The 11,655-nt window shown below is 50.3% G+C and overlaps 1 protein-coding gene across 1 annotated transcript; it reads left to right on the forward strand.

The window, feature by feature from the left end:
• Nucleotides 1–1,295: 1,295 nt before the first annotated feature.
• On the forward strand, nt 1,296–2,429 carry ACTRT2 (actin related protein T2; the record flags this gene model as incomplete). Its single annotated transcript, XM_079697476.1, has 1 exon — nt 1,296–2,429. One exon carries the CDS (start codon nt 1,296–1,298, stop codon nt 2,427–2,429), a length of 1,134 nt encoding a protein of 377 aa, XP_079553602.1.
• Nucleotides 2,430–11,655: the final 9,226 nt, after the last annotated feature.

Consider the following 11,655-nt stretch of genomic DNA (forward strand, 5'->3'; position numbering starts at 1 on the left):
GGGAGGTGAGGGGACCTGGAGGGGAGCTGGTCTCCTGGGAAAGCTTTCTGGTCGGGGAGGAGCCGGCCTGGAGGGTGATTTCACACGTGACAGACACCAGGTTAGCATTTTGTTCTCCAAGACCGGCTCCACCTTCCTCAGGAAAAACGTCAGCCCTGGTTCCCTAGTCTGAGCTCCCTCCCAGTTTCTCCTCCTGAGCTGGAAACCAGCCCAGAGTGTGATCGCAGGGCTGCTGGAGGGGTTCTCCGGGAGGCAGGAGTGGGCGCCCCCTGCCCTCATGGGCTTGGCTTAAACCTGCAGCCTCACTGCCCTCCCGGCCTCACTCTCAGCCTCAGACTTGGTGACCTGGTCACTTCTGACAGTGCTTCATAGGGCTTGGCCAACTGTGTCACAGGCCCAAAATAGAGATGTCCGGGGCTCCAATCAGGGCTGCTCCCCCGATGAAACCTCAGATCCCTGTCTTCACAGGCCATTGGGTTCCCAACCCACAACCACTGGATATTATTTGTGACAGCACTTCTGGGGCCGCAGAGAGCAAGGAGGGCCCTTGACCTCAAGCCAGAGCAGGGGTACATGTGCCCCGAGAGAGAGCCAATAGGCCCAGAGGGCTCTGCTTAGCAGCTACCCTGTGAGACAGAATCAGACTTCATGAGGTAAAGAGAAATCCTTGAGAGCTTCCTGGAGGAGTCTGCATTCCAAAACTATGTTCTGAGTGCTTGCTGTGTCAGAGCCCTGGGCATTGCTCCTCCAACCTGGACCTCTGCCTGGTGCTTGGTCTTCCCCTTTAACAAAGAGAAGTGTGTTTGTCACCCTCCAAACAGCAGCTCCCTCCACACAGAGGGCCAGAGATGCCAGTTTTATGGGCTGGCCCAGGCTGGGCTGCTTCGCTGGTTCCAGGCTCCACAACAGGCTCCTCAACACGGCCTGAGGGAACAGCTGGACTTCCCCCTTTGGAGTCTCACCAGGTGGGGGAGGGGCAGAGACTCCAAGCCCCCACCCCCAAAGGCCCTCTGATGCTGGCTGAGGGCAATGGTTGCCTTGGCTGGATTGTTACATATGGGACATCATTCCTGAAAAGGCCTCAGCAGCCCAGGCTTCCTGAGAGGAGAGCAGATCGGTGGGTGGGGATGGAGGGCTCTCTGGGACCAGCCGTCTGCTAGCCCTGCCTGGGAGACGCCCCAAGAACCGTGGAATCCTGTGCCCTCGAAACTTCCAGAGGAGCCTCATACATCACAAAGTGGCCCAGGAGGCTTCCATCTTCATTTTGGCGAAGTGTGGATGAGGGTGCCACAGGCATGTTTAACCCACACGTGTTAGATTCTCCAGCTGTCATTTTTGACAATGGGTCCGGGCTCTGTAAGGCAGGCCTGTCTGGAGAGGTTGGCCCCCGCCACGTCGTCCACTCTGTCGTGGGGCACCCCAAGTTCAAGATGCCTTCGGCGGGGGCCAATCAGAAGAAATACTTTGTGGGGCAAGAGGCCCTGCACAGGGACGAGGTCTTACACCTGCACTACCCCATCGAGCGAGGCCTGATCACAGGCTGGGACAACATGGAGAAGCTCTGGAAGCATCTCTTCGAGTGGGAGCTGGGGGTCAAAGCCAGCGACCAGCCGGTGCTCATGACAGAGCGCTCGCCGAACACCAGGGAGACCCGGGAGAAGATGGCCGAGGTGATGTTTGAGGGCTTCGACGTGCCCGCCTTCTACCTGTCGGACCAGGCCGTGCTGGCCCTCTATGCCTCGGCCTGCATCACAGGCCTGGTGGTAGACAGCGGGGACGGGGTCACCAGCACCGTCCCCATCTTCGAGGGCTACTCCCTGCCCCACGCCATCACCAAGCTCTACGTGGCGGGGAGAGACATCACGGAGCACCTCACCCAGCTGCTGCTGGCCAGCGGGAGGATCTTCCCGTGCGTGCTGGACAAAGCCCTGGTGGACGACATCAAGGAGAAGCTCTGCTATGTGGCCCTGGAGCCGGAGAAGGAGCTGTCGCGGCGGCCGGAGGAGGTGCTCAGGGAGTACAAGCTGCCCGACGGCAGCATCATCTCTATTGGGGACCAGCTGTACCAGGCGCCCGAGGCCCTGTTCTCGCCCGAGCAGCTGGGCATCCAAAACCCGGGCCTCTCCAAAATGGTCTCCTGCAGCATCACCAAGTGTGACGCGGACATCCAGAAGACGCTCTATGGGGAGATTGTGCTGTCCGGGGGCACCACGCTCTTCCGGGGGCTGGATAGCCGTCTTCTGAGGGAGCTGGAGCAGGCGGCTTCCAAAGGGACCCCCATCAAGGTCACGGCGCCGCCCGACCGCTGCTTCTCCACGTGGATTGGCGCCTCCATCATCACCTCCCTGAGCAGCTTCAAGCAGATGTGGGTCACCTCTGTGGACTTCAAGGAGTTTGGGAAGTCCGTGGTTCAGAGAAGGTGCTTCTGAGGGGCCCGCGCGCAGGGTGGCTGCAGTGGGAAGTGAGCTCACCGTTTGGTATCGCGGGACATTCAATAAAGGACAAAACGATGCAGTCTTTGGCCGTGTCAGGCTTGGTTCATTCTCGGGGGCACCAGAATAATCTCTGACCCTGGTGGTGAATCTCTTTTCAGTGGTTCTGTCCCCCAGCCCCGTTTCTCCCGAGAAAGCCCTGGGTCATGAGTTGAGTGTCCATCTGTAGAGTCTGTGCCCAAAGCAAGGGCCTTTGGGCCAAGGCCTCCTGCCCAGAGCCTGGACTCTGCATTTTAAACCTGTGTCTTAGGTGGGTCGGGAGTGGGGGCAGGAACAAGCAGGAATGCTGCCCTGTTCTGAGGTCACGAAATCCTCCCCTGGGACAGCACCATAGGGCTCTCACTGTGCTTTTATGGGGCCGGGCAGCTGAGTGGAATGCACCCCCTGTCCTGGGCGCATGGGACCTGTCAGCGGCAGAAATTGTCATCTGTTTAAGGCTCTGCGAAGAGCCTGCTCCCAGGGGGAGCTGAAGAATCAGGGCTTGATTACTGCGATGTTTCTATTTGTTTCTACTTTCAGAGATGTTTATAGCACTGTTTGGGGGTAAATATTGGAGACAAAGTTAATGGCCATCAGTAAAATCACATTTGAATAAATTATGCATACAGGGAATTTTTCCGCATCGATGGGGTGGAACTCTCTCAAAATATTACTGGGAGAGAAGTGGAAAATACAGAGATGCCCCTGGGCAGTGGTGCTGCTGGTATGTTCACCTGACATTTAGCCCAAGGACAGACCACCAACCAATGAACTTGCAGACACCTTGAGGCTGGGTTTCTCTTTCCTCTTTTTGGAGAAAAGGAACGGGGCAGTGGGCAGGAATTCCCTTCTCCGAATTAAATGCATCAACTTCATGCTGCCTCTGTGTCCAGGCTTTTGTCAGTTGGTGTGTGTGAACCTCTGGCACCATTGTTGTTTTCTAAACCTACCTTCTAGTTCTTACTGTTAAGGATGCCACTTCATCATGGTATGAGGAGGTATTCTATGATGGGTTTTTTTTTTAAGCTTGCTTTTTTGAAAATACTTTTTAAAAAGAAATCTACTGGTTAGATTTTTTTGTCTCACAAAAATGGTTTTTTTTTTTTTTTTTTTTTTTTGCGGTACGCGGGCCTCTCACTGCTGTGGCCTCTCCCGTTGCGGAGCACAGGCTCCGGACGCGCAGGCTCAGCAGCCGTGGCTCACGGGCCCAGCCGCTCCGCGTCATGTGGGATCTTCCCGGACCGGGGCACGAACCCGTGTCCCCTGCATCGGCAGACGGATTCTCAACCACTGCGCCACCAGGGAAGCCCCAACAAAAATGTTTTTAGAGATTATTTTGTTCATAAATGTTTCTTTCTCATGCTGATGATCAACTGAGCTTGTCTACAAATGTTGGCCTATCACAGTATTTTTTCAAGACAGATTCTATTTACCAAATGACCATTTTAGTGTTTTTAAAAGGTACCGAGGATTGAGATATGTAAATCAGGTGACGTAATATGAAAATTATGTGCCTAAATATTTTTGTAAAGGTGGCAAATAAATACTTTTTCTTCAAAACAAATTGTTTTTGTTTTTAAGAAACAAAACAGAACTGCCTTTGCACTAAATTAGTGACTTGGACTTTTCACAGTGAAGACAGGCTGTGACACTCTGGATGTCTTGGTGTACGTGAACACACATCGCACACACATCGCAGACTCTCACGCAGGACTTCAAGCTTCTGCTGAAACCTTGGGGTCAAGGAACTTTTCATTGGGCTGTGTTGTCCCCACCCCTCCCTTCCCCTTGCTTATTTGGATGTCACCTCTCTTAATTCACCTGCCGCCACCATCTTTGATTGACCCAGGCTGTACAGTTTACAATCAGAAAAGAGCAAACGGAAGGATTTTCTCTCTTGGTGGAATATGCAGAACTTGGGCTGTGTGTGTATATAATATATAATATATACAAATATATATAATACTAACTTAAAAATCAAATTCCCCGACATACATTTTTTAAAAAATCTGTGCCAAAAATGTGTTTTCAGAGAAAATCTTATTTTCATACTCAGACTTTGTATTGTCACTCATTTGTACAAGTGCGCTTCCTTATAGCACGGTCCCTGCTCCCGCAATTAGGAAGTGTCACACACACAAAAAGACTCTACAAAAGACTGGCTTCCCTTCTTCCTGTGACCTTGACCTCTCCCCCAACTTCCTAACACTTACTAATTTATGAAACTGTTTTTCTCAACGCAGTTTTGTTTTATGTGTCCATTGGATTACAAACTTTATTAAAAAATACAGAACAACAGTAACAAAAATACAGAGGCGCCTTTATAAAATGAATCCCCCCTTTTTTGTTAAAGAAAGCAATGGCACTTTCCCTTGTATACCTGTGCACGTTGGTATGTACATATATAAGTGAATATGTGTTTTAATGGAGTTATAAGCCATAAAGAAAAGAACAGAAGGGTAGACACCACGGGTTGGTGGGGGAAGGAAGGAAGGAATGAGAGGTAGTACAGAGGGAGGGGAAATCTTACTTTTAGGAAATTTTACTGAAGAAATTCATCCTGAATGAAATAAACCCATCTATCTAAATTGTGTGTGTTTGTGTATTTAATGTTTGCCTGGTATATCTTTTCCCATGTGTTTACCTTCAAACTACTTATGTCATATTTGAAATGTGCATATAGTGTATTGGAAGATAGCATATAGCTGGGCTGTTTTTTAAAAAATCCACCAATTTCTGTCTTGCAATTGTCATTTGTAGACGGTTTACATTTAAGGTAATATGTTCCATCTTAAGTCTGCCATTTTATTGTTTCCTGTTTCCTCTGTTTCCTTTTTCTCACCTTTGAAACTGTGCCCCATAGGGTTAACAGAAACTGGTGACTAACAGAAATTCTTGGGCTAGTCTTACAGCTTGTTAAAAATCCCTCTACTTGTAGCCTGCCTTCACTTCATGATGCTATTGCAAATTGCATACCCTCCAAGATTCATGTAGCCCAAACAATAAGATGTTTGCCTGAGTTGTTTGCCAGAAGGTTGGAGTCAGCTGTGTCTAGTTCAAGCTCGAGCCGGCTAAGACTAGTTGGGACCACTGACCCTAAAACGGGGCCTGTGCAGGTGTCCGATGAGTGACCTTTTGACGTCAGGGGGCCCAAAACTCCACCCTCGGATCATACTTTTTGAACACACATCCCATGAGGAAGCATGTAACTCAGATATGCCTGCGCAAAACACCGTGTACCTCACCTTTTCCTGACCTGCAATCACCTTTCCCCATGCCTAAGCCCACCCTGCTTCTTTATCTCATAAATATCTCAAGCCCCCAGCCTTTGGCGGGGGGCGGTTGGTCTGAGTCTGGTTCTCCCATCTCCTCGCTTGGCTGCCTTGTGAATAAGCCTTTTCTCTGCTGCAAACTTCGGCATCTCAGCGTTTAGCTTGTGCTTTGAGCAAATGATCCTGGTTCGGTAATCCCTTCCTCTGGGTTCCTAGAACACTTTTTAGGATTCCATCTGGATTTATTGTTAAGGTTTTTTGGTTTTTTTTTTTTTTTTTTTTTTTTTGTGGTACGCAGGCCTCTCACTGCTGTGGCCTCTCCCGTTGTGGAGCACAGGCTCCGGACGCGCAAGCTCAGCGGCCATGGCTCACGGGCCCAGCCGCTCCACAGCATGTGGGACCTTCCCGGACAGGGGCACGAACCCATGTACCCTGCATCGGCAGGTGGACTCCCAACCACTGCACCACCAGGGAAGCCCAATTGCTAAGGTTTTGAGTGTACTGCTTTGTATTGATTTCTTGGTGATTGCTCTGAGTAAACAAGTAAACACGACCACCCACTGGTAATAACGTTTTTACCACTTGGAGTGAAGTGTATTTAGGTCTCTTTACCCTCCCAACTTTTAAATAGAATTGTCTTAAGTTTTTCCTTCAACCCTCAAAGGATTTCAGAAACTCAGGAGAATAGTCTAATACAATTACCACTACTTTTACCCAATCCCATGTTCTTTTGCCCTTTCTGGAGTTCCGAGCCACCTTTTGGCCCTGTGTTATTATTTCCTTTTTTTTTTTTTTTTTTTTGAGAGAACTTCCCTTAGCAGTTCTTTAAGGGTAGGTTTGCTAGCAACAAATTCTCTTAGTTGCCAACATCTGAGAATGTCTTTACTTCCCTGTCATCCCTGAAGGATATTTTTGCTGCATATAGAATTCACAGTTAACCATTTTCTTTCAGCACTTGAAGAATATTGTGCTGGTTCCTTCTCCATGGTCTCTGTGGTTTCAGATCAGAAATCTTATTATTTGATTGGTGTTTCCCTACAGGTAATGTGTTATTTTTCTCATGCTGCTTTCAAGAGTTTTTCATTGTCTTTAGTTTTCAGAAGTTTAATTATGATGTGTCTTGGCATGGATTTCTTTGGCTTTATCCTACTTGAGATTTATCCAGCCTATTGAATCTGCAGACATGTCCTTTGTCAAACTTGGGAAGTTTTGTGCTATTATTTCTTCTAATATTTTTACAGTCTACTCTCTTTTCTATCCTTCTGGGTCTCTGAGGATACCAAAGTTTGCAATTTTGTTTTTGTCCCACAGGCCCCTGAGACTTTGTTAATCATTTTCCAGTCTACTCTGTTTTCAGGTTGGGTAAATTCTATTCACCTGTCGTGAAAGCCGGTGATTCTACCCGCTGTCATCACACACTATTTTTGAGCCTTTCCAACACATTTTTATTGAGTTATGTTTTTCAGTTTGATAATTTCCACTTGGTTCTCTTTTTATAACTTCTAATTATTTGCTGAGAGTTTCCATTTTTGCATTTGTCTCAAGGGAATTTGTCATTGCTTGCTGAAATGTCTTTATGATGATTGCTTTAAAACCTTTATCTAGATAACCTCAACATCTGGTTCATCTCCATCTGCTCTGACAATCACATCTGCTGTTTGTCTTTTCTCATTCACATTATGATTTTCCTGGCTCTTGGTATGATAAGTGATTTTTTATTTTACCCGGGACATTTGGAATATCCTGAAACTCTGGATCCTATTTAATCTTTCTGTGGCAGGCAGTCCCCCTGTGGCAGTGGAGCATGAGGGCTGGGTGTGTGGGTGTGTTCAGCTTTCCAGGGGGCCCCACTGACACCTCCCCAGCAAGGTGGTCACTACTCACACAGCCTTCTTACAGACAGGTGGGGTGGAGGCTCAGCTCCCCTCTCAGCCCCACTAACCCTTCTTGCCTCGCTGCCCCTGAGTGGGGGTTAAATGACCCCAGGGGAGGGGACACCAGGGGAGGGGAGGCAGAGTGTCAACTAGTTCACCTCCCCCTGCCACCTTCCGTCGTGTTCATGCTGGGTGAGGCGGAGGATCAGACCCCTGCAGGACTGCACAGACACAAGGGGTGGGGGTGAAGCAGGGCTGACAAGACGCTGCCCACAGCACCTCATCCGGTCTCGTTGCTGCTGGATGTGGCTGGGCCTCAGGCCATCCCTGGACCCCACCAACACTACCCCAGCAGGGGAACTGGAGCCCCTGGAGGTGGGCAGTGGGTGGAGTGGTGCATTAGATCAACTCTCCACTCTGCCCACTGAAACCACAGGGGTGGGGCATGGCGTTTGGCATTTGGCTGGAGAAGGACATTCCCCAAAGGCATTCTATTGTTAGGTCACACTTTGCCCAGGGGAACAGGATTTACTTGGAGTGTTTTGTCTGTGCCTGTTAGAGATTTGGGGTTGGAGGCCTCTGTGGTGCCCGGTGGGGATATATGGGTGATGATAAGGAAACCCAGGGAGCCCCCCACGTCCTCAGGCCTCAGCAGCCTACCACCTTCCTGCCTTCCAGACACGTCCTGTGTTTGCTTGTTGTGTTACGACCAGGACGTTTAGTTGTACGAGGGAGGACCTGGAGGAAGGGGGCTCCCGGGTAATGTTTTTCTTTCTTTCCATCTTACCTGAAGGTCACAGGGGAGCTTGGAGAGGCCGCTGGACCCACCGTCAGCACCTTCCCTTTCAGGATCACTGCTTTACAGGAGAGAATGTCAAGGCTCAGGGAGCTGGGAGCAGAGCTCAGCCCAGACTCCCAGTCCAGGGCTCCTTCTCCACCAGTCTCCACCCAAGACTGTCCTTGTTACCAAACTACACCTGAAATAAAGTAACTAAAACCTCTTTTCTTTTTTCTATTCAAGATATTCTGCTTCCCTAGAGGGGTGGGATAGAGAGGCTGGGAGGGAGGCTCAGGAGGGAGGGGATATGGGGACATGTGTACGCATATGGCTGATTCGCTTTATTGTACAATAGAAACTAACAGTATTGTGAAGCAATTATACTCCAATATAGAGCTATTAAAAAATAAAATAAAATAAAACATAAAAAAGGATACTCTGCTTCTCATATGGTGGCTGCTGCTACTGCTGATGATATGGTGCTGGTGATGGTGGTGCTGGTGATGGTGATGATGATGATGATGATGGTGATGGTGATGGTGATGATGATGATGATGGTGATGGTGATGGTGATGATGATGATGATGGTGATGATGGTGATGATGATGGTGATGGTGATGGTGATGATGATGATGATGGTGATGGTGATGATGGTGATGGTGATGATGATGATGGTGATGATGGTGATGGTGGTGATGCTGATGATCGTGGTGCTGGTGATGGTGATGATGGTGATGATGGTGATGGTGATGGTGATGATGGTGGTGACGATGATGATGGTGGTGACGATGATCATGATGGTGATGATGGTGATGGTGGTGATGATGATGATGGTGATGATGGTGATGGTGGTGACGATGATGATGGTGGTGATGGTGGTGATGATGATGGTGATGGTGGTGACGATGATGGTGATGATGATGATGATGGTGATGGTGATGATGGTGATGGTGATGGTGATGATGATGATGGTGATGATGGTGATGGTGGTGATGCTGATGATCGTGGTGCTGGTGATGGTGATGATGGTGATGATGGTGATGGTGATGGTGATGATGGTGATGGTGATGGTGATGATGATGATGGTGATGATGGTAATGGTGGTGACGATGATGATGGTGGTGACGATGATCATGATGGTGATGATGGTGATGGTGGTGATGATGATGATGGTGATGATGGTGATGGTGGTGACGATGATGATGGTGGTGACGATGATCATGATGGTGATGATGGTGATGGTGGTGATGATGGTGATGGTGGTGACGGTGATGATGGTGGTGATGGTGGTGATGATGGTGGTGATGGTGGTGACGATGATGATGGTGGTGATGGTGATGATGATGGTGATGATGGTGATGATGGTGATGGTGGTGACGATGATGAGGGTGGTGATGGTGATGGTGGTGATGATGATGATGGTGATGATGGTAATGGTGGTGACGATGATGATGATGGTAATGGTGATGGTGATCGTGGTGACGATGATGATGGTGATGATGATGTGGTGATGATGATGATCATGATGGTGGGTATGGTGGTGAAAATAGTGGTTTTCTCTCCTCTAGGTCATCTTCAGCACTCAGTTTGGGGTGTAGAGAGGGAAAGTAGCTCCCCAATTCCCTGACAGAATCCATATCAGATGCTTTGAAACTGATCTGGCTTCCAATTCTGCCTTCCTTGAGGGGGGTGGGAGGTTCCAGGGGAGTGTCAGGCAGGCTAGGCTGCTGCTAATGAGGGAGGAGAAATAAAGTAGCCCTGAGTTCAGCCTTCCCATCCACAGCTTGACCCCTCCTTTGTCCTGGAGATGTCTAATGTGAAAGATAAGGGCTTGGGGATGGCGTGGGCTAAGTTCCAGAGGAGGGGAGAGAAGCCTTTCTCTGGCTTTGAGCTCCTCAGGCCCTGCCTGTCAGGAGGCCAAGGAGTGAACTGAGCCAGTTTTCCTGTTTCTAAGAGATGGGTTCCCACTCCTCACATCTTGACAGAAGCTTCTTCAGACCCCTTCCCATCCCTTTCGTCCTGAACCAGATCTTTCTGTGAAACAACATATGGATGCAAGACGGGATAGAATGCTGCAGGCCGGCCGGCTCTGCTTGAGGTTCAAAATTCATGGACAGGAGAGGAGGACGTGGAGAGCAGAGGCCAGTTGTGCCTGAGCATAACCCTGGCTCTGAGTGAGACTGACCCGCCAGTATCCCTAGTGGGGCCAAGATGATGTCAGGCCCTCCATCTCTCCGCCGAGGGCCTCTCTCCCAGCCCTGCCAGAGGTGACCACTCATATCCTGAAGGCCAGTGGTATGACTTTGAAGTCCAGGCCCCTCTGTGCCCTGAGGGTGGACAGTGATCAGGGCCACCCCGTACTCTGTGGTGGCCCCTGCTGTGATGCTCCACTCCACCCTCCCCCCAAAGTCCAGCTCCCACTCTGGACAGTGGCACAGGTTTCTGCAGGGGACTCAGAAACAGGTTCCATGAGAGATCCTGGCCATGATTGTGGAGTACCCCCCAAATCACGTGACATGGTGGGAACCAGACACAAGCAGTGCTGCCCTGGTGTGGGACTCAGGCTGAAGGTGTGCTCCCGCAAACACCCCATCGGCCACTCCATGGCACAGCGACCTCCTGGGACGTCATAGAGGAGATCTGAAGGCACCTCTGTCACCAGGGGCTCCAGTGGTCCCAGCCTCTGACGGAGAAGCCATGAGTCCTGGAGAGAATCGGGTCGTTATGATGCAGTAGTCTGGGGGGACCTGGTGCTTTAGGGTCCTCCACCTCTCAGCCAAACCCCAGGCCTCACTGTGGATAGTTGGAGGCTGTGACGGCCACTGTGTATGTCCATGAGGACAAGTGCCTGTCCCTCCGCATGACTTGAGCTGAGAGGTGAGACATTACTGGTGCCAGGATCCTGTGGGAGAAGGGACTCTCCTCTGAGGGCTGAGCTGAGGATGCCCTTGGGCATCTAAGTGCACAAAGGAGAGGCCACCAGCCCCCAGAAGCGACAAAGTATGACAGGTGTGGCTATGTCCTTCCCAGGGGCCACCCCACCTGGAACAGAGGCCCCCGAATTCACAGCCGATCCTAACGGAGGGGCCACGTGCAGCCAAGGCATCCACTGGGCCTGCCGAGGAGCATGACGGCGGCTGCAGATTTGCCCGACGTGCCCAGAGCTGCCTGGCTGCCCTGCTCCGTGGGGGGCTCCTCTCTGCTCAGCTGTGGTCCACCCTCCACATGGTGGGTCACCTCTGAGGAGCTCGGTGCATCCC

This window comes from Hyperoodon ampullatus (genome assembly GCF_949752795.1).
Source record: "Hyperoodon ampullatus genome assembly, chromosome: 2".
Taxonomy (NCBI): Eukaryota; Metazoa; Chordata; class Mammalia; order Artiodactyla; family Ziphiidae; genus Hyperoodon; species Hyperoodon ampullatus.